Raw genomic sequence first — 24,319 nt, forward strand, 5'->3', positions numbered from 1 at the left:
CAGTTCAATCCTGAATCCAAGCGACAATTGATGGAATGTCATTCACTGTCTTCCCTGCAAACTCAAAAGCAGGCACCTACAAAAGTCCAAGGTCAAGACAATGTTGATCACTTTCTTCGACAACGATGGCAACAACCACAAGGAATTAATTCCCGTGAGTCAAACCGAGAACGCCGCATTCTACAAGGACATTTTGAAACAGTTGCTACAACACATCTGCCGTGTTCGGTCAGAGCTGCACAAGATTGGATGTTACTGCATGATAATGCATCACTGAACTGTGCAATCTGTGTGCATCAATTCTTGGCTCAGCACGGTGTACCTGTTCCTAATCATCCACTGTTCTACCCTGATCTGGCACCTGCAGACTTCTTTCTGTTTCCCCCCCTGGAGAGCGCCATGAAAGGCGCACGTTTTGCGGACATGGTGGCAATCCAAGAATGTGTGACAGCAGTTCTGCAGTCGATTCCTAAAGAGATCTTTGCTGACAGTATACAGAAGCTTTATAAACGTTGCCAAAAGTGCGTTGTGAATAATGGCAATTAAGGCCAATAAAGGTAATTTGTTTATATCTTCTGTTTTTTTGTTTCTTTATACCAATAATTACACTTTTTAGACACAACTAATGCTCAGTAGCTCTCACTGACTGCAGGTCCTGCTCAGACTGGAGTCTGACAAGGGGAGTATCTCTAATTTAATTTGCAGAATATGCCCCCAATCCTAGCTTAGTCCTCTCGCTTGACTATACTATTATAGTATTGTAAAAAAGAAGAAGCCATGCTAGTAAAGTACAATTAGCAAATAATTGATTGTAGAAATAGAGAACATCTCTCATATGGCAAAATTGTGTGATAATATACGTCAATTGTTCGATTAAGACCACAGTGAGTATAATTCAATAGGTCTGCCACCGCCTGAAGAAAAACTCACCAGATTGCAAACAAAACCAGCATGTGGCTATTGCCCAGCCAAGGCTTTGCTTGCACCAAAGGCCGTAGAGATAGGTAATGGATGGATAATCTCAAAGGTATATTCAAATACTGGTAGCACCGCTCAGTCCAGGACCACTAAATCAGCAACTCACTCAGCAGTAACCCAAAGGAAAGAGAACTACCATAGTGTAACATTGCCTCATGAAAATGTATTATTTATAAAATGGTATTGCATTTACATCTTAAAGGTTTAAAAATCACGCATAAAATTGCAAAGCTGGCCGGCTGCATAGAGACTCCTGTCCTCCTAGCGAGACAGCATGGTGACGTCAGCACGTATCCTCCTCCAGACACATTTCGTCATATGTGACGTTGTCAATGGGGAACCATTATAGCACTATTATTAACTACTATAGCATTGTACTTTCTAGTCTACAATCAGCAAACTGGCTGCACTCCAGTACATCCTAAACTCTGCTGCCCAAATGATTTCAATGGCGCTCTTCTTTGTCAGTCCCTCCACTATCTGCTAGGTGCAAAGAAAATTCCAACCTATTCTCCTACCTAACCCCTCTGTGTATTTGTTGCTTCCTTAAACTCTCACATCTTACACATTTTACAATCCTCTCCAGGTTAGCCAAAATTATCTTTTTAGTCTTCCCCAACCTTTGACATCTTCAGATCCTAAAATATCCCATTTATCTATTGATCCAGTACTGCCTCCTCCTCAATCTAACAATTCAAGCTCTGCTTTGTTTGCAGCTTACCCATTTCCATACCTTTTTGTTTTAAGTCTGTCTTGTACAATTGTATGACTTTTTCATTAGAAATATGTAATGTACTTATATTTTCTATACTCATATATACACTTTAAGTGATTTGATTCATAAGAGGAGATAACCAAGAACTTGAGACAGTAAGGCTGGCCATAAAATGGAGCAAATTTCTTTCCTGCAACCACGGGTTGCAGGAAATAAATTTGCTAGATTCCCCCATCAACACAGACAGTGTTGATGCAGGAATCCCTTCTGTCGGGCCATTGTCTTCTCCTGGCATGCTGGTTGTGATGGATCAACATGGTACTTTCAGCCTGCCCAAACGCACCTCGAATCTTGGCCGGTTCCTGCCGAACAGGATTTCATTTGCATCTTGGGTGTTTAATCACAGACTTATAGAAGTTTTATGGACTGTATTTTATTTATGGTGGATGTTTTGTATACTTCCTGATATGATGTTCACATGTTTATATTTGCATAGGTTTAAGTATGCGCTTCTTTTTTATTGAGATGACATTGCATGCATATTATCTATGAGGTAGCTGCTGATTTATCTGTTAATTATTCGTTTTTGTTATTTTTTAAGGTCTATTATTTGGGCACAGCACATTGATTTTGTATGTATTTGGTTACTGATTTACTGAGTGCTGCAGCCCATTTGACATATAAATATTTTTTACTATTTTCACTTTCAATAGGTCTTTATTAAAGTTTTTTAAGATACATATAGTATGACCCATACAAATGTAATCAGCATTTTTAAAAGTTCGGAGTGTATCTATGAGTCATAGGAAACAGTACCAGTTATGATAATAGAAATCAATAAGTATGGTATAGTACAAGCTAGGTTAACAGTAGCGAAACACATACTATAAACTATGAGGATAGGTAGGAAAGAGGAAGGAGGGCAAACGGGTATTAACTGTAAGCCAGGAGACGCTTTTGGAGTAGATATGAGATTCGGGCCTTGCACAGGAGGATAGCCTAGAGATGTACTAACCAAGGCCTCCCAGGATGGGGGTCTGATAGAATAGGATTGAAAAAGAAGAGGGAAACAGAAGAAGGAGGTGTGTATTATATGAATTTAATTGTATCAAAACACTGTGTGGTCAGGTGGCTACAAAAAGAGTCCAAACGTCCGCGTCCTACATTTAAGTTTAGAGAAAAAAGGAAAAAAAAAATGGGCTATGGATTTTTTTTTAGGCACGGATCACAACAACGAAATAATTTAAAAATAATTTTATTTACAAAAATCTTGCAAAGACAAAACAATGGTCAGTACATAAAAAGAACATCATCAGATATCCACACCAATTATTCCTCAATTGTGTTTACCACTTGAATAGTGTAATATAAATATTCTATATTAGTGGAGCAACCACATAATTATCCAATAAATGGAATAAGAATTAATCCAAGGATAGTGGAACATCAATGAGGGTTGAGTGCCGATGTTATGCTCGACATGTTTCGCGTCTCTCAAACAAACGCTTCTTCTGGAGCTTAATGTAACTGACTAATGAAATAAAATATAAGATATCATTAAATAATCTCAAAAAATTCATCAGTAGATATGTGCTATAACACATCAAACAGATATATAGAAACATTGGTTAGGCAACAGACGAGCACCGGTGTACAACAGGACATTAAAAAGGAAGGAACGCCATGGGGGCGTGTGTAACATAATAAAAGAGTCTTGTACCAGGGTTAGAAAGGTTATTATAAACTATCCCAATGTACCAGAATATACCCAAAAGTCAATTACTGAATGATGTGGGAATTTGCAAAACGGATATCCCATAAAACAAAAGATGGCGGAAGGGCGCACCTCCACTGGAGACTGTGTGCGCTGTGTATAGGAGCCAAACCCAAAGGGCTAATATCTAAATATATTAGGAGATCCCGCAAGATACATAACTCTGAAATATGAGTAGAAACAGTATATGAAAAACAATTAGAATTAATTAGTTGATCACCACCAAGGATAACATAATTAATAAATAAATATATATATATATATATATATATATATATATATATATATATATATATATATATATATATATATATAAAAAATAATAATAAAGCCCAATAGTATGCATTACAAACTCACCATAAGATACTAGATGAAACCGACTCTCAATAAGTCATGGGAAAAGAGGGCCAATAAAGATAGTATTAAACCATATTAGTACCATAACGGGATTTGTAGGGAATGTTTTTTTTAACAGCCGTTTTTATCAGAAAGCATCTCTTCATCTGCTGGATTTCTAACAACTCAAAATTTTGGATTTCCCATCTCTTTTTGTATAGCAACCAGTTTCCAGCAGGACAGAAGTAGAAAGATGGGGTGGGGGATTCACCCAGTGGGGACACAGACAACAAAATAAATTTAACAGAGGTTTTTCTCACTGTATCCAAAATGTAAAAAGCTTTGGTTTTCCATAGACTTTCATCTTCTGCTGTATTTTTTAGCACCACCTAGAAGAATGCTCATAGAGTTGTCTCTGATCATTGTGTATTAAAATATAGTATTGAACATAAGCAGCACTCAATTTGCGTATTTTTACAAATAAATAAAATCTAAAGCCTGGTACACACTGGCAGTCTTCATTCAACCCAGCTGGCTGAAGGAAAAAAACAAAAAGACTGCACTTTAAGCATAAGCGATTATAGTGCTGAAATCTCCCCCATTGTGTCTTTGTGGGTTTTTTTTAACAGAAAAGTTTTTATTAAACAATTCAGTATTGCAATACAGTCAGTTTCAGGCAGTCAATTCTTGCTTGGTTACAGTATCAGTTTAGGGTATCTATATTCAACAACTTACAACTCCATATGCGATATACTTCTAACATTTCTCAACCGGTTACAATTCCCAAGTTACTCTCCGCTAGATCTGGTGCAGAATTGCCTTAGGGTGTTTTCTCCCCTTCCCCTGGGGGAGGAGGGGAGGCCCTCTGTTGCTCAGCCTGTGTATTAGAATAATAGCCTTGTCAGGCATGGTCGGGTGTCACCCGGCGGGGACGAGGCGGGGCAGCGAACCCCTTCCGGAAAAGGGGGGAGTCCATCAGTTGGTCCCCCACCTCTCCAACTCCTAACACAGTCGTGTCCACCCAAGCAGCCCATACTTTATTAAATTTAGCCGGACATTGTCTATTCTCATAGGTGAGTCTGTACAAGGGGAGCACTGAGTCAACAGCCTTTTGCCAGGATGTCAGTGTAGGGGGTTCGGCTGACTTCCAGTGGATCATTATCTCCCTCCTAACATAGAATAGTGAGAAAGTAATGCAGAGTTTAGCATATCTATACCCCTCCACCTATTCTAAATAGCTCAGCAGGAGTACCATTGGGTCCCTTGGTACCTGAGTCTCCATCAGTTCACTTAACTTCTCTGCTTCGTGTCCCCAGTATATTTGGATTTTAAGGCAGGCCCGCACCATATGCCAGAATGTGCCTATTTCTGTATTGCATCTAGGGCATGAGGGATCTAGATTCGGGTAAATACTGGCCATTCTATGCTGAGTGTAGTACGCCCTGTGGATAAACCTCTGCTGGATAAATCTATCCTCGGCCGCTATCATAGATGTGATATAGGTTGATACACAGTCCTTCCACTCCCAGGGCCGGGATGTCCTCCCTCCACTTGTTGAATGTATGTGTGGGTTTGGTGTCATAGGCTACCGTGAGGTAGAGATAGAGGGTGGAGAGGGGCCTCCCCATAATAGTGAGCAAATGTTCAGTGGAGTCAGACTCGAGTGTTATTGCTTCTGGGAACTGAGCCTTCATAGCATGTCTCAGCTGCCAGTATCTAAATTCCACAGTATGGGGAAGAGAAAATGTGCTCCTCACTTCCTTAAAGGGCATGAGTTTCCCAATCTTTAACAATGTGTTTCAGGGTAGTTATCTCAGGGTAGGATTTTGTCTGGGCTGGGAGAACCACCATCTGACCGTGACCATGATTGCCGCCCAATAGTATATAAGAAAGTGGGCATCGCTAGTCTTCCTGCAGATAGGGGTAGATAGAGTATGCGTTTTGCCACTCTGGGTGGCCTCCCAGCCCACACAAACGAGGCCACTATCGCGCTTGAAGAAGGCCCTGGGGATGTGAGAGGGGGTGTTTTGGAAGAAGTACAAGAATTTTGGGAGATATAGCATCTTCAGAAGATTTACTCTGCCAACTGGGGTCAGTGGGAGGTTATGCCATGCTGTGTATTTTGCAAACAGTTGGGACAGGAGAGGCTGGACATTATGTTCTATGAATTTTCCTGTCGTACTAGTAATTTTTACACCTAGCTATTTAAATTCATCCACCCACATGAGGGGGGGTACCCGTGTCTATTCTATGAACAGAGGGGTGCAGTGGGAACAGAACCGACTTGGCCCAGTTTATACGGATGCCCGAGAACCGTCCAAACCGATCGAATATCTGCAGAGCTCTCGTCAGTGACTCCACTGCATCTGCAAGGTAGAGCAGTGTGTCGCCCGCGTAAAGGGACACCTTTTCCTCCATGGTTCCCACTGATATACCCTTAATCTTCTCCTCTGCACATAGAGCTATGGCCAAGGGTTTCAGTGCCAGCGCAAATAATCCCAGCGATGAAGGGCAACCCTGGCATGTGCCCTGCTCCAGGGGAAAGCTTTTGGATTCTAGCCCTTGGATTCGCATACAGCATCCGCATCCATGTCATGAATTTAGGACCAAATCCAAACCTGGACAGGACCTCTCAGAGGTAGCCCCACTCGACCGAGTCAAAAGCTTTCTCCACATCAAGTGAGGCCACCACTCCCGCTGACTCAGGGCGGGCCCTGGCCATGTGTGTAAACAGTCTCCTGATATTGATGTCTGTGCCCCTCCCCAACATAAACCTGGTTTGGTCTGGGTGTATCAATGCTAGTATTACCGTGTTCAATCTAGTGGCGAGAACTTTGGCCAATAACTTGGCATCAACATTTATTAAAGAAATTGGGCGATAGCAGGAGCACAGTGAGGGGTCCTTCCCAGGCTTAGGAATCACCACCACCACCACGCTCAAGAAACTCGGGAGTTCCCCTGCCCTGTGTGCCTTCCTCAACATGGTGTGTAGTCTATCCACTATTTCCTCCGCATAGTGTTTGTAGAATTCTACTGGTATGCCATCAGGGCCAGGGGTCTTACCAGATTGAAGTGATTTTAGGACCTTCATCAATTCTTCTGAGATGGGCATGTCAAGCACATCGATACTTCGCTGTCAGGACCGGGATGTTGATAGGGTCTAGGTAGGAGGTTAGTTCGTCCTGTGCGTATGTCATCTTGGAACTATAAAGGAAGCGATAGAAAGAGACAAAGCCTCCATTAATTTCATAAGGGGTATAAAAGGAGTGTACCATTTTGGTCCTGAATGCGAGGCACGCATATCCCTCCCACCTGCTCTCGTGCCAGCCAGGCCAGCAATTTATCCGATCTTTCACCCTGCTCAAAAATGCACTGAAATTGGGCTAGCAATCATTTCTGTGTAAGGGAGGTGCGCAGTTGCAGTACCTCACCAGTCAGAGTCTGTAATCTAGTGTAATCTTGGGGGTCTCCCGTCTGGATAAATCTCACCTCCTGTAGACCTGCCTCCCGTTCTGCGCTAGTCAGTTGAGCCCGTCTCTCTCTGCGAGCTTTCCCTATGATATGTCGATATTATCCCCTAGTTAGGCTTTGAAGGCACCCCACACCATCAACAAGGATGCTGAACCAGGGTTAGTTGCCCAATACTCCTGGAGAGATCCCTGAAATTGACCATCTAGCACCTCATCCGCCACCCAGAATCTGGAAAGCCGCTACAACGTGGACTGAGGATAGTTCCATGGATAGGAGCAGCGGTGCATGGTCAGATATAACCATGGGGAGTATTTTGTTCATTACCCTGGTGAGGGCAGCCCTCGCCACATATGCCAGGTAAATCCTTGAGAATGTGCGGTGAGAGGCTGAGTGGCATGTAAATGCCCGGGTTTGAGGGTGCATCCAGCGCCACACATCTGTCAGGCCATATCTCTCCGCACACTCTACCAACCCAGGGTGGGGAGTGCCACTCGTGGACAGTCTGTCCGCAGCGGGATCTGGAACTAGGTTGAAATCCTCTAAAATAAGAATGTTGTCATTAGTAAAATTTGCAATCTTTGAAGTGATTTTAATTAGAAGCGTGAACGAGGCGGGTGGGGGCAAGTAGAGACCCGCTATGACCCACTTCATTGATCCCACTTGAGCATGAATTAATAGGTATCCGCCCCCCGAGTCCAGCTCCAGGTCCAGAAGTCAAAATGGGATAGATTTGTGCACCGGTATACTAACACCCCTAGAAAAATTGAAGTACGTAGAGTGGTAATGATGACCAATCCAGGGCTTTTTAACCACTTAAGCCCCGGACCAATTTGCAGCCAAAGGACCAGGCCCCTTTTTGCGATTCGGCACTACGTTGCTTTAACTGACAATTGCGCGGTCGTGCGACGTGGCTCCCAGACAAAATTGATGTCCTTTTTCTCCCACAAGTAGAGCTTTCTTTTGTTGTTATTTGATCACCTCTGCAGTTTTTATTTTTTGCGCTATAAACAAAAATAGAGCGACAATTTTGAAAAAATTGCAATATTTTTTACTTTTTGCTATAATAAATATCTCCAAAAAAAAAAAATATATATATATATATATATATATATATATATATATATATATATATATAAAAAATATATATTTTTCCTCAGTTTAGGCCGATACATATTCTTCTACATATTTCTGGTAAAAAAAAATAAAAATAAATTGCAATTAGCGATTATTGGTTGATTTGCGCAAAAGTTAGAGCGTTTATAAAATAGGGGATAGTTTTATAGCATTTTTATTAATATTTTTTTTTTAATAGTAATGGCGGTGATCAGCGGTTTTTTATTGTGACTGCTACATTATGGCGGATGCGTTGGACATTTTTAACACATTTTTGGGACCATTGTCATTTATACAGCAATCAGTGCTATTTAAATGCACTGATTCCTGTGTAAATGACACTGGCAGTGAAGGGGTTAACCACTAGGGGGTGGGGAGGGGTTAAGTGTGATGTGTGTGTGTTTTTTTACTGTTGGGGGGGTGGCTTGGCATGTAACGTCACTGATCGTCTTTCCCTATAACAGGGAACAGACGCTCAGTGACAGCCACACTAGAAAGCACGGGGAGAGGTTTTTTTTTTTACACCCACCTCTTCCCATTTTTCAGCTCTGTGACCCGATCGCGGGACACCAGCGGTGATCGGGTCCCGTGGCCATAGTCATGGAGCTCAGGATCTGGTCGTGTGCGCAACCCACGGCTGGACAAAGAGCAACGTACCTGTACGTTGATGTGCCCAGCCGTGCCATCCTGCCAACGTAAATGTGCAGGAGGCAGTCCTTAAGCGGTTAAGGGACATGGTTCTACTACCCACTAGGTGGGTCTCTCGTGCCTTTGTGTTCTGACAGGGGGGCTGCCAGAACACACTGATCACACAGCCACTGGCTGCCAGCGCTTATAGGATGCGGGTTAGATGCTGCTTTTCCAGCATGCCCATTCGACAGGCATGCCAGAAAGGCAAGTAGAACAGACAGCTGTACGAACCGGCTGAAAGTGAGCTGGAAACCTACAAATTTCGGATGATTTCTGGACCGTCTGTACAAAGCTTTAATTCCATAATTTCTAGAACAAGACCTTACCTAATAGCTACATAAAAAAAAAAATCCCAAACATATAATTTTACTGTGAAGGCAACTGAAACAATGATTTCTGTACAAGAAACATTTTTGGATACATTCTGTGAAATATTAAAATTTTAATATACTTTCTTTTAGTACGAACAGGATTCTGTCCAAACAATGATCTGCCAGATAAAGGAGATAAAGAAGAAAAACCAAAATGTGTTAGTGATTTTGATTGCCTGAAACCTGCTAAGTGCTGTGATCGAGGCTCATCAAAAGACTGCCTGCCTGCATCAAGAGGTTAGTATGATTTTGTATATTTGACTCTTTTCATGAAGTAGCTTTTTTCTTGATTTTTTTGAATTAATTTAATACCTTATATAATTTTTACTTTTATATAATGTTAATTATACTTAACTTTAAGGCCGCGTACACACGCGGGGACTGTTCGCCCAACTTTGTCCGCTGAACAGTGTTTCAGCGGACAGTCCGCTCGTGTGTGGGCTTTCAGCGGACAGTTTCAGCGAACAGTCCGCTGAACAAGGTTTTTCGGAAATTCCGAAAAACTGTCCGCTGAAACCTTGTTTCAGCGAACAGTTCCCTCGTGTGTAGGCTTGTTCGACAAACTAAGTTCCGCGCATGCTCAGAAAGGCTTTACACGCCGAAAGTTATAATGCAGTGTATAGGACGTCGTATTTTTCGTCCCGTCGTACGTGCCGTTCACGTCATCGCGCATGGTTTCAGCAAACTGTTCGTATGTCGTGTGTGGCCATGTCCGTCCATGCTAATTTTGAGCGGACTGTTTGCCGAAACTGTTTGACGGACAAAGTTGGGCGAACAGTCCCCGCGTGTGTACGCGGCCTAAGAGCGGCAAGGATGTGGAATTCCCTTCCACAGGCGGTGGCCTCAGCAGGGAGCATCGATAGTTTCAAAAAGCACCTGAATGACCGCAATATACAATACGCCGCAATAGCGGCGTTTTGCCGGCGGTATTACAGCGCTGCCCCATTGATTTCAATGGGGAGCAGTGGTGGAGGAGCGGCAAACACACCGCTCCTTCACCGCTCCAAAGAAGCTGCTGGCAGGACTCTTTCCTGACAGCGCACCGCTGTAGTGTGAAAGCCCTCGGGCTTTCACACTACACATAATGGTGCAGCTTCTTTAGGGCGGATTGCATGAATAACTGGCTAATAATCTCTTGGAGGGCCCACTACTTACCTAGAGACATTCTTTTATTGAAACCTCTATAGTACTGTATATATGCTTGCTGGAATAATAGACCTCAATATTGTTAGTCTATTTGTCTTTTTGTGTGGTGTGGGAGATTAGCTTGTGAGGGATCACCTTTTCTGAATGAAGGTCAGCAACCAGGCACTTTCTTTCAAATCTGGCAGATGCCAGGTTTATTTACAGAGGGTTCCTAAATAAAAATAAAATAAACAAAACAGTAAATTAAATCCTTGCCATCCGGCGCTAAACTAAACAATCTCCTCTCTATAGAGTAGAGGGCTGGTCCCCGTCACCCAAAACATGAGGGTAAGCAAACCTTTCAGTCCAACACACAGAGCTCCTCTCACTAAGGTTCCTCTCTGAGTCTCCAGCCCCTGCTGTGCTCTCTTCTTGGATATTTAATGTCCAGCTGACTGTGGACTCCAGTGGACCCGAACATCCGGACTGGAAACCCAGCCTACCACAAAGACTGGAAAAACGGCCCGGATTCCAGTTTAGTCCCTTACAATGGAACGAATACGAGGTGAAATGTACCTATTATCGTGTATCTCACCTCGCATACCATCACATATCCTCCCCTCTGCTCAAGCCCTTGTGGCTGAGCACTTGACCCAACCACACAGTGCACGCGAGAGAGGGCATCTGCATTATTTTGGAGTATTCCCAGCCTGTGCTCCACTGTAAACCGAAAGGGCTGTAAAGCCAGGAACCACCTTGTCACGCAGCCATTTTTCTCCGTTGTCACACATCCATTTTAAGGGAGCATGGTCAGTGACCAGTTTGAATGACTTTCCCAGTAGGCGATACCTCAGGGAGGTTAATGACGAGACACTCTTTTTCTAAGATGGGATAGTTCTTTTCATGCTTGTTCAGCTTCCGGCTCAGGTATACAACTGGGTGCTCTTCAGCATCCATGTTTTGTGACAGTATAGCCCCTAGGCCCACCTCAGAGGCATCCGTCTGTACAACAAACTCCTTGCTGAAGTCCAGGGCCACTAGTACCGGTAACCCACAAAGGGCCTGCTTTAAATTCTGAAATGCCTTCTCGGCTTCGGGATTTCACTTGACCATGACGGACCCTCTACCCTTTGTCAGGTCGGTCAGAGGGGCGGCCATTGTGGTAAAGTTGGGTATGAACCATCTCTAATACCCCGTAATGCCCTCGCTTGTTTTTTATTGATCGGTTGGGGCCATTTTTTAATTGCCTCAACCTTATTGGTCTGCGGCTTGACCACTCCCGGCCAATAATGTACCCAAGGTATTTGGCCTCCTCCAGGCCTATGGCACATTTTTTGGGGTTAGCCGTGAGACCTGCAGAAATCTTTCACCGCTTGTACGATTTCCAATCTGGGCTGTGGATGACCACATCGTCCAAATACGCAGCTACATACGGCGATGGGGTCTCAAGGCTTTGTCAATCATTCGCTGGAATGAAGGGGCTCTGTGCAGACCAAAAGGCATGCGCTTATACTGAAACAAGCCCTCAGGAGTGGAAAAGGCAGTCTTCTCCTTGGCCGATTCAATTAGCAGTATTTGCCAATAGCTTTTCGATAGGTCTAGGGTCGTTATGTAGCAAGCCTTTCCTAACCTGTCCACGAATTTGTCAACTCAGAGCATGGGGTACGCATCAAACTTGGAAACACTGTTGAGTTTCCTAAAGTCATTACAAAACCTGATAGTGCCATCAGGTTTTGGGACCAGCACTATGGGGTTCGAATCACTCACTGTGGGACTATCACGTCCAACTCTAACATATTTTTTATTTCCTTTGCGACTGCCTCTCGCCTGGCCTCTGGGATTCTATACGGTTTTACATTTATGCGAACCCCTGGTTCTGTCATTATGTCATGTTGGACCGTGCTGGTCAGTCTGGGTAAAGAGGGAGAAAAAGTCTCTATTTTTATACACAAACGCCCTAACGTCTCTTTTTTGTGCCATGGACAGGGTATCCGTTATGGGGACGTTAAGTGTCACCGGTACCCGATCTGTTAGAGGCATGGACGTGGCCAGTAAAGTCTCTCTGTCCTTCCAGGGCTTTAAGAGATTCACATGTTAAATTTGGTGTGGCTTCCTTTTCCCTGGCTGGTAGACTTTGTAGTTTACCACCCCCATCCTTTCGACAACCTCAAAGGGACCCTTCCACTTGGCTAGGAACCTACTTTCCACCGTGGGAACTAGTACTAACACTCTGTCTCCAGGGCTTAAAGTATGGACCTTGGCACCCCGGTCATAGACCCTCCTCTGGGCCTCCTGGTCTTGCACCTGGGGCAGGACAGCTGCGATTCATTCCTGCATCAAGGAGACATGGTCTATGATGCTTCTATATGGGGTGGCCTCTCCTTCCCACGTTTCTTTGGCGACATCTAGCAGCCCCCTGGAATGTCTACCATACAAAAGCTCAAAGGAGGAATAATAGCCTGTGGATGCCTGCAGAACCTCTTGTATGGCAAACATGAGATATGGTAGCAAACAATCCTAGTTCTCCCATCTTTGTCGATCACCTTTTTCAGCATACTTTTCAAAGTTTTATTAAACCTTTTCGACCAGACCATCCGTTTGGAGGTGGTAGACAGAGGTACGGAGATGAGAGATTTTTTATAATCTACACAGTTCCTTGGTAATCCTGGACATAAATGGGGTACCCTGATCGGTTAAGTTTTGAGATCCCCACTCGACTAAACACCCGAACCAATTCCTTGGCGATAGCCTTAGCGGAGGTATTGCGCAAAGGTATGGCCTCAAGATAGCATGTTGCATAGTCTAGGATCACCAGAATATGCTGGTGACCCCGGGCAGATTTCACAACTGGCCCCACCAATCCTCTCAAAGGGGACCTTCATTATTGGTAGAGGGCTGTGTAAATGGGGGCGACAGTGCTGACATTTGGCACTCAGGGCACGATTTGCTGTACTCCTTGACATCTGCATGCAACCCGGGCCAGAAAAATCTCTGGGTTATTCTCTCCCTGTTTTTTTCAATACCAAGATGTCCCCCCATTACATGACCATGGGCCAGGTCTAGCACCACCCTGAGGAAGGGTTTGGGAACCAGTAGCTGTTCTATCTCGTCCTCTCCATGTTTTACCACAATAAATTGTTTTAATGGCCATGTAGAGGAAAAGACATCCCCCAGTTAGGATCTACGGATTCCCCAGCCAAGATCTTAAAGTTTTCCCTGGCTCTCATGAGGGTGGCATCTCGCAGTTGCTCGGTGCAGAAATCCTCTCTCATGACCTCCAAGTCGGATACCACATTCTGGCTACTCCCATTATCAGGGCCAGAGGTGTTCTCCTGTTCGTTACCCTTAGGCGGGGAGCTAACTTCCAGGTCCTCCGGCAACCCCAGCCATGACAGGGAAAGGAAGAGGATCTCCAGCTTCCTCGATCCCACTAACAGCACCCCCTTCCTTTTGGCAAAAAGGGTCCGGTGAGAGTTCACGTGCTTCTTCAGCAGGGGAAGCTCTATCTACCAGACTCCCTTTGCTCTCCCATAAATTCCAAACATGGGGAAAATCTCTCCCCACTAAAGCTTCATGAAGCAGTGAAGGTACCACCCCCACTGAATGTTTTACACTGCCCCAGGGGGTATCAACCTCAACCACCTCTGTCTGATAGTCCCGCTTGTGTCCCCATGGATGCAAATTACCCCAATAGTACTGGTGAGTAGGGATGGCCGAACTGTTCGCCCGGCAGTCGGTTCGCGGCGAATTTCGGCTGTTCGCGGTCTGCCCGATCGGCAGACTATTGCCGCTGTTCGCCCGGCGGACTTACGTGTTTACTGTGTAAAAGAACTTTGACCTATGATGACACATCCATCATGTGGTACAGAACAGCCAATTGAGACATTACAGCACATGGACACTTGGACATTCCCCCTAACTTATAAATAGACCCGATCCGGCGGCCATTTTACATTCTTTCTACTGTCACTATAGGGAGAAGTTGTATATCTGTAAGCTTCCGCGCTCTATGTAAAATGGGGGGAGGTAAAAACAAAAAGCAGCAGCAATCACTATGTGAGTGGACTCTCAATATGTAAAAATTTAAAAAAGGGGGGTGTGTGCGCTTGCTTATTAAACCCCAGAATAAGAGAAAAAAAGGCAATCTTATAAACACAATCTTATAAAATGACCAAGTGTAAATCAATGTGAGAATATGTGGAACATCAAAAGTGATCAATAAAAAAGTGGGTCAACTCAAACAGTTAAAAATTGCGGGTATGTGCAAGAACTAATTAAGATTACTACGTACAAAAAGAGTGCATAAAACATGTGCATATAATACTCGAAACAAATCAGTGAATCACAGCAGTAAAAAAATAAAATAAAATGCAATATGATGTAAACCATATATGTGAAGCACAATCGTGTCAGTGCATCAAACTAAAGTGTCCCAAATAGCATACAATATAAACATGCCACTAAAGATTAAAAAATCGCAGCACAAAAAAGCATCAATCGGATTAAAGTGCAAAGTGCCAAACGTGAAACGATCCTCTGGTGGTGATCCGTGCCAGTGGTTGTGCTATCACTAGGTAATTACCTCCCTGCTGCGGGATTAGGCAGCGAAACAGACACACAGGGCAATCAGGAAACAGAGGATGATCCAGGTGATGGCTGTACAATGGAGTCTTGGAGATGACACAAATATATCCAGTTTCCTTGTGTATGGTCACCGGGCTCAAAAGGATAAACCGAGAGATACCGCCATAGTGTAGTATTTTCAAAGACAATTTTATTAAAGATAAAAATATCTACTCACAGGGGGATGGACATATAAAGCACAGCAGACCGCCGAGCAACTAGCCCGGATGTAAACGTCACTTCCGGCTCCTACGCGTTACGTCAACAATAGGACTTCAACTGGGATAGCAAGATGGTGACAGGAAGTGATTTTTAAGAGCTCTGGGCAGAGAACTTCCGCCCATAGTTCATATGATGTTAATGAGTAATGGGGTTTGAGGGAGTATTCTCAACTAGTTTGTTCACAAAGGAAATTTTTAGTCAAGTGTCTCGATTTTTGTTTAAAAAACAATTACTTCTGGTTTAACCGTTCTTTTTACCACCAAACAACGGGTGTGGCAATGGGGGCCAAATTTGCTCCTAGCGTTGCTGGATTATTCATGGCTAAGTGGGAGGATGAAGCCGTTTTTTTAGACGCTCCCAAAGAATTAATATTGTACAGGCGATATATTGACGATATCATAATTCTGTGGAAAGGATGTCGGACTAGCCTTAACCAGTTCCAACAGAGATTGAATGTGAATGACAAGAACATCACATTAACATGGAATACCGATGACAAGGAGATTGTCTTTCTGGATCTGGTAATCATACAAGAAGATGGAAAATTGAATACTAAAACACATTTCAAGAGCGTAGATAAAAATAGTTACCTCCCACTAACTAGTTGCCATCATCAAAACTGGCTCTTTAATATTCCTAAGGGTCAATTTATGCGACTGCGGAGAAACTGCAGCAAAAAGGAAACCTTTCTCGAGCAAGCAAGCTCAATAGGAGACAGATTTCACGAGAAAGGATATGGTATGAATTTAATCCAAGAAAAAATAGTTGAAGTAGAAAGAATGGATCGTCGAGACCTCCTTAAGGATAAAGATATACAGCCGAACGGAATAGTCAATAATAAGTTCAAAGAAGGAGCCTTAGTTCTCGACTATAACAATCAATATAAAAGTGTTGAAAAAATAATTAAAAGACACTGGCACATTCTTTTGAATGATAAAGATTTCCATGAGGTATTACCACCTAAACCTATATTCATCTATAGACGTGCCCCCAGTCTTAGAGATACTCTAGTAAAAAGCATACCCGACCCCCCCGTGAACAACTTCACGTTTTTCACGGGGAAAGGATTTTACCCCTGTAAAAGGTGCGTTGCGTGTGTACGTGCCAGTGCACCGAATAAAGTCTTCCAATTTCAATCTACTAGCACTGGCAATACACACAAAATTAAAGATTTTATTTGCTGTAACACAGTAGGAGCCGTCTATGTCCTTGAGTGTAGTTGCGGCCTACAATATGTGGGCCGCACTAAAAGACCTTTAAAGACCAGACTCAAGGAGCATATACAAAACATCCAGAAGGGATACGATAAACATAACGTTTCCAAACACTTTGCCATCCACCATAACAGAGACCCCAAACATTTAAAATTTTGGGGTATTGTCCCCTACGCTAAACATTGGAGAGGGGGACATAAAGTGAGGACTCTAAGTCAAATTGAGTCTAAGTGGATTTTTTCTTTAGACACGTTCACCCCCAGGGGATTAAACGTTGAATTTGATTTAAACTGCTTTATTAGCGATTTTTAATTTTGGTAGACGTTTTTTAGTATCTATTACTTATTGTGAACTGACCACACTAGGCTTTTTCCACATTTCGGTAATTGATTGTTTTATTGTGAACAACGTGACATTTTATCTGCTATTTTGTGTAATGTATACGTCATTTCTGGGTCCTGCCCCTTATACTGTGGTTTGAAATATTTTAATGATATTTTAAACATAACCGTTTTTTTATAACCTTTTTTAAGATATTTTTAAATGTTTTAATATACCATTTGACATTTGTTTCTCTCCCCCTTTATGGTCTGCCCTGTTCTATTTTTAGTTTATTTTATTTCCATTTTTTATCCTTGGTGCAGGATATTTTACGGTTATCAATTTTAAGATTATTTTTTATGGCCGTCTTTTATTTACCTATTATTCCATTTGTATTTGTAGAGACTAGTTCACCGAGTGCCATATTACTGGCTCATTATAAGCATATGCTTATCTATCTGCCTCTTTGCAATTTAGGCTACAATAATATGGCCATCGGCAGTTTATCCAGTTCTATATATCTACATAATATTATTTAGCTGAATTTTAGTCTAGCCTTTGTGAAACTACTTTCCAATAAATGATTTTTACAGTATTGCGGTTCAGACATAATAGTATTTGATTCGGGTTGACGGCCATATAGTTTTACAGACATATATTGTTTTTTTCCCCCTGCTCCGCCGCCTTTTTTCGTCTTTTTTTGTCTCTATGCAAGTGTCTGACATGCTGCACACAGCATTTGCGGTGTGAGCCCGACCAAGTGAGGAGTATACCCACCCTGATTGGTCTGTCCCCTTATGCAATTTCCCTGTTTCCCTTAGCATGATACATGATAGGGTGAGGCGAACGTTGTCTTGACACGCCCACCCGCTCCTATTTGTCCGCCCATATACACATCAGCCCTGATACTCATTAACATCATATGAACTATGGGCGGAAGTTCTCCGCCCAGAGCTCTTAAAAATCACTTCCTGTCACCATCTTGCTATCCCAGTTGAAGTCCTATTGTTGACGTAACACGTAGGAGCCGGAAGTGACGTTTACATCCGGGCTAGTTGCTCGGCGGTCTGCTGTGCTTTATATGTCCATCCCCCTGTGAGTAGATATTTTTATCTTTAATAAAATTGTCTTTGAAAATACTACACTATGGCGGTATCTCTCGGTTTATCCTTTTGAGCCCGGTGACCATACACAAGGAAACTGGATATATTTGTGTCATCTCCAAGACTCCATTGTACAGCCATCACCTGGATCATCCTCTGTTTCCTGATTGCCCTGTGTGTCTGTTTCGCTGCCTAATCCCGCAGCAGGGAGGTAATTACCTAGTGATAGCACAACCACTGGCACGGATCACCACCAGAGGATCGTTTCACGTTTGGCACTTTGCACTTTAATCCGATTGATGCTTTTTTGTGCTGCGATTTTTTAATCTTTAGTGGCATGTTTATATTGTATGCTATTTGGGACACTTTAGTTTGATGCACTGACACGATTGTGCTTCACATATATGGTTTACATCATATTGCATTTTATTTTATTTTTTTACTGCTGTGATTCACTGATTTGTTTCGAGTATTATATGCACATGTTTTATGCACTCTTTTTGTACGTAGTAATCTTAATTAGTTCTTGCACATACCCGCAATTTTTAACTGTTTGAGTTGACCCACTTTTTTATTGATCACTTTTGATGTTCCACATATTCTCACATTGATTTACACTTGGTCATTTTATAAGATTGTGTTTATAAGATTGCCTTTTTTTCTCTTATTCTGGGGTTTAATAAGCAAGCGCACACACCCCCCTTTTTTAAATATAGGGAGAAGTTGCTGTGTGGAGCAGGGAGAGACTGCAGTGACACAAATTGCTAGCTATTAGGTCCACAAAAGTTCTTTTAAGGACTGGTATGGTCTGGGGGTAGTACAGTATATAGGGTTGAGTGAACTGCTGTGCTTGTAAATCCAGCAGCCTGTCTTTAGTGAGTGCAGGGAGGGACAGGATGCTGTGTGTAGCAGGGACAGTCAGTTTAACCATTAGCTGTTACTATTAGGTCCACAAAAGTCCTTTTCAGGACTGGTATGGTGTAGTAGTACAGGATATATTTTTGAGTGCAGTGCTATTCAAGTTATTGTTGCAGCAGCCTGTGTTTTGTCAGTTTAAATAGGGACAGACAGGAAGCTGTGTGTAGCAGTGAGGGACAGTCAGTTTAATCATTAGCTGTTACTATAAGGTCCACAAAGGTCCTTTTCAGGACTGGTATGGTAATAGGGTTGTACACGTATAATATTCTTTCTTCCAAATATAGAAAGAATGTTATACTTGACTGCTGCCCTTCTGCTGCAGTAGTCCTTTATGAGTATAGGGACTGAGGTACAGTCTGCTAATCACAACCTACTAGTTCCACAAAGGTCCTTCTAAGGACTGGTAAGGTATAGTGTACTACAGTATATAGGGTTGAGTGAGGTACAGTCTGCTAATCACAACCTACTAGTTCCACAAAGGTCCTTCTAAGGACTGGTATGGTATAGCATACTACAGTATATAGGGTTGAGTGAGGTACAGTCTTCTAATCCTTAAGGACTGGTATAGGTCCACAATATATAGGGTTGAGGTGCACTACTGCTGACTGCTGCCCTTCTGCTGCAGTAGTCCTTTATCAGTATAGGGACTGAGGTACAGTCTGCTAATCACAACCTACTAGTTCCACAAAGGTCCTTATAAGGACTGGTAAGGTATAGTGTACTACAGTATATGGGGTTGAGTGAGGTACAGTCTGCTAATCCTTAAGGACTGGTATAGGTCCACAATATATAGGGTTGAGGTGCACTACTGCTGACTACTGCCCTTCTGCTGCAGTAGTCCTTTATCAGTATAGGGACTGAGGTACAGTCTGCTAATCACAACCTACTAGTTCCACAAAGGTCCTTCTAAGGACTGGTAAGGTATAGTGTACTACAGTATATAGGGTTGAGTGAGGTACAGTCTGCTAATCACAACCTACTAGTTCCACAAAGGTCCTTCTAAGGACTGGTAAGGTATAGCGTACTACAGTATATAGGGTTGACTATCACTGAGACTCGAGTGATCACCGATCTGAGTAAGGAGCCGGTCGTGGCCCCTTACCATGTGATCAGCTGTCAGGCCCTGTAAGCAAGTGGTTAATAGACAGTTTGCAGCAATATGCCCAAATGCATGGTAACAAAAACATTGTATATGCTCTACTGCCAGTCCTCTTAATGGTCCCAAAGACCTTCCTGGCTTCTTTGGCCAGTCTCGAGGTCTAGGACCCACAGTCACATCATCTGTAACAACAGTCTTATCAAATTTCCCCAAGCTCTTGAACCCCGGAACAGTCTTACCAGAACCGCTGGGAGATCTTGCACTCCTAGACACACCTAAGTGGGACATAGATGGGTTCACCAAGTCCTCAGTAGCGTTGTACCTCTCCACTAGGTCCATCAGTTGGGCTGCAGTTTTGGGGTCCCCCTGTCTGACCCACTTCCTCAGGGAAGCAGGGAGTGAACGCAGGTACTGTTCCATTACCACATGTTCCACAATCTGAGGGATTATCAAGGTCTCAGGCTGCAACCACTTCCTGGTGAGGTGGACCAGGCCAAACATTTGTGAACGGGTTGGCTTGTTGCTGGAGTAGGACCACTGATGCACGCGATGGGCCTGAACTGCCATGGTGACACCCAAGCGTGTGAGTATCTGTCTTTAGAGTTTCATAGTCCTTATCTAGTTCTAGATCAAAATAGGCCTTTTGGGGTTCTCCTGTTAGAAATGGGGCCAACAGACCTGCCCACTGCTCTTTTGGCCTTCCCTCATGGACAGCGACTCTCTCAAAAGTCACAAGGTATGCCTCAACATCATCAGCAGGCGTCATTTTCTGTAGGTGGTAGGAGGCATGTACCATCTTTGGTTCAACTGGCACAGGAGGTGGGGACATCTTCTTCAGTTCCACTAGAGCTTCTGTGAACTGCCGGTTCTTCTCCTGCTGGGCTGCCTGCTGTGCTGCAGCGGCCTCTGCAATTTGGTGGTTCATCTCCTGCTGGGTGGCATGTTGTGCTGCAGTGACCGCCTGTTATGCTGCAGCGGCTTCTGCGACTTGGCAGTTGGTTTCTCGCTTAGCTGCATTGGCCTTAACATTTCCTCCATCTTCAGAAAAGTACCCGCTAAATCTACCATGTGTGGGAGATTAGCTTGTGAGAGATCACCTTTTCTGAATGAAGGTCAGCAACCAGGCACTTTCTTTAAAATCTGGCGGATGCCAGGTTTATTTACAGAGGTTTGCAAATAAAAATAAAATAAACAACGGAGTAAATTAAATCCTTGCCATCTGGCGCTAAACTAAACAATAATCTCCTCTCTATACAGTGCAGGGCTGGTCCCCGTCATCCAAAACAGGGTAAGCAAACCTTTCAGTCCAACACACAGAGCTCCTCTCACTCAGGTTCCTCTCTGAGTCTCCAGCTAGAGCCCCTGCCGTGCTCTCTTCCTGGATATTTAAAGTCCAGCTTTTATTAGGTTTTAAACATAAAAAAAAAAAAAAGAGCGACGTTTTGAAATGTAATTCGGTTTTTCAGCTATGCATGCTGTACTGCATAAGTCCACCCACTCCTTTCTTATCTCCAATCTGGGGATCCTATATTATACCTGCTGTTGTAATTCCAGAACACCCTCCTTGCTTTCACGCACCAAAAAACTGGTCCAAGTATTACCAAATGCTCCTTATGCCCTGTACACACGGTCAGACTTTCCGATGGAAAATATACGATTGGACTGTGTTGTATGTTTACAATCCCGTCGTATGTGGTTTACGTCACCTCATTCTGAACGATCGGATTTTCCAACAACTTTGTGCGACTGTGTGTATGCAAGACGAGTTTGGGCCAAAATCCGTCTGGAAAAAATCCGACGGATTTTGTCGTCGGAATGTCCGACCATGTGTACAGGGCATAACAGTCTTCAAGGCTAAGTTCACTTTTTCATACAGAATTTCACTTTTCATAAAAAATGAAATCCTTTTGTCAATGATTATGATATCATTATATGATATCATGATATCATTTCTGCCCAAGATATTCAATTTTTCTTATCTCTCAGTTACATTGTCTACAGAAGGTTTGACATTTCATGTTTCTGCCTGATGTTACTCGTATACTATATTTGAGATTTAATATCTCTCAAATATGATTTGGGTTAAATGAGAGTTCTTTGACCATGAGTGAAAGCATTAACACAATAACAGAAATGTATTGTTATATAGTAAATTAATTAGGCCTAGACTAATACACATCAAGCTATCTAGTTGTACAGGAAAAGGGTAAAAATCTGGGATTACATGAAGGAATACAGAGTATATTCCTTAAAACATTAATCTACAAACAGTAGGACATAAAATACATAAGACCAACATATTTAGATGCACGTAAAAGGTAGATTTGCCATATTTACTATTCCCATAGAGGTTCCATTCACGTGACTGCTCTGCCATAGAATGTGTGTTTCTCTCCCATCTAGCCTGTGTATATCATTACAGGCTGATGCCTCATTGGTTGGCATGGCGTGGCTCTGATTAGTGGGCTTCCCTATTCCTGGTTAAGGACTGGCTACATCTCCAATCCATATACTTTGCATAAGTCAGCCCCATTTAATGTGAATCCTTGTGACTATTCTGAGCATGAGATTAATGTGACTTTTCCCTGGGAAGTTAAGATTGATTGTGGGTTGGCCTCCCTTCATTGCATATCCAAACATGGGATCCTTTGAAGTGAATATGTGTAGAACAAGATACACAAGCCTAGGCACCGAATTGTCTGGTCTAACAGTGACTTCTGTGAAGATCCTATGTTATGCCCTACATAGATACAAGCTAAAGTAAATAGTATTAATGGAGATTTTACATAAACTCATAAGACAACACTGAGTTGTAAAAAAATATTTTTGCTTGCATCACTTCCTGTACTTAATCTCCCATTATTCACTGTGTTGTTGCATCATAGAAAAGGATGTGCTTGGGAGTATATTACCTGCCTGGACCACACTTTTCTCATTAATATACCACCACTTCCTGTTTAATTTCTACTTCCTAATTTCACTTTCCTACTCTTAAGTAGGGATGGGCCAAACACTCCCCAGTTTGGTTCGCAGCAGAACATGTGAACAAGCAAAAAATTTGTTCGAACACGCGAACACCATTAAAGTCTATGGGACATGAACATGAAAAATCAAAGGTGCTAACTTTAAGGGTTAATATGCAAGTTATTGTCATAAAAAGTGTTTGGGGACCTGGGTCCTGCCCCAGGGGACATGAATGGCCATTTTTTTGGGAGCAGTGATTTCAATAACGCTTAAAGTGAAACAATAAAAGTGTAATATTCCTTTAAATTTCGTACCTGGGGGTGTCTATAGTATGCCTGTAAAGTCACGCATTTTTCCCGTGTTTAGAACAGTCCCTGCACAAAATGACATTTCTAAAGGAAAAAAAGGCATTTAAAAGTAATAACGGCTATAGTGAATTGTCTATGGGAGAAATCAAAAGTGCTAATTTTAAAGGTTAATATGCAAGTTATTGTCATAAAAAGTGTTTGGGGACTGTAATTTTGTGCAGGGACTGTTCTAAACATGGGAAAAATGTGGCACTTTGCTGGCATACTATAGACACCCACCAGGTATGAAATTTAAAGGAATATTTCACTTTTATTGTTTCACTTTTAAGCATTATAATCACTGCTCCCGAAAAAATTGCCATTTTTTTTTTTTTTTTTTTACATTGATACATGTCCCCTGTGGCAGGACCCAGGTCCCCAAACACTTTATATGACAATAACTTGCATATAAGCCTTTAAAATGAACACTTTTTATTTTTATGGTTAATGTCCCATAGCTTTTGAATTTGCCCCAAACACTGCATATTGTTCGGTGTTCGCTAGAACATCCGAACAACCAAAGTTCGGCCCAAACTTATGCTCAGGCCAAAACTTTCTCCCATCCCTACTCTTAAGGTGACTGTACAAGCTCCTTTAGATCTCCCATCAATTTTATAGTACAAGGGCCTGCCTGATTTGATATGTTGAATGGATTGTTCATGTGGGTCCTCCTATTTAATAGTTCTGGTAAATCTAAAGTAAATGGTACAGAGATTGTACAGTCAAATTGAATAGTGTATGGTTATCTTTATACAAGTACATAGGAGGGAGTGGATGGAGAGACCCCATTCACATCTTCACATAGCGAGAACATGATTCTCATATTCACTTGAATGGGCTGCCCTACACTCAACAATCACCAAAGAAGCTCCGTGACTTTTTTTTTTGTGTGGTACATTTTTTACTGTGCTTTTTGGTATATTTCTAGCGCGTTT

The 24,319-nt window shown here is 42.7% G+C and overlaps 1 protein-coding gene across 1 annotated transcript in view; it reads left to right on the plus strand.

Moving 5' to 3' along the window:
* LOC143973893 (uncharacterized) overlaps window positions 1–24,319 on the plus strand; it is a 68,318-nt gene that overhangs the window by 12,360 nt on the left and 31,639 nt on the right. The window contains exon 5 of the mRNA XM_077474772.1: window positions 9,539–9,685. Coding sequence (XP_077330898.1) covers window positions 9,539–9,685 — 147 coding nt within the window. The remainder of the gene's footprint in view (window positions 1–9,538; window positions 9,686–24,319) is intronic.

This window comes from Lithobates pipiens, unplaced genomic scaffold, assembly GCF_037356315.1.
Source record: "Lithobates pipiens isolate NorthernLeopardFrog02 unplaced genomic scaffold, aLitPip1_a1.2 Scaffold_13, whole genome shotgun sequence".
NCBI classification, from domain to species: Eukaryota; Metazoa; Chordata; class Amphibia; order Anura; family Ranidae; genus Lithobates; species Lithobates pipiens.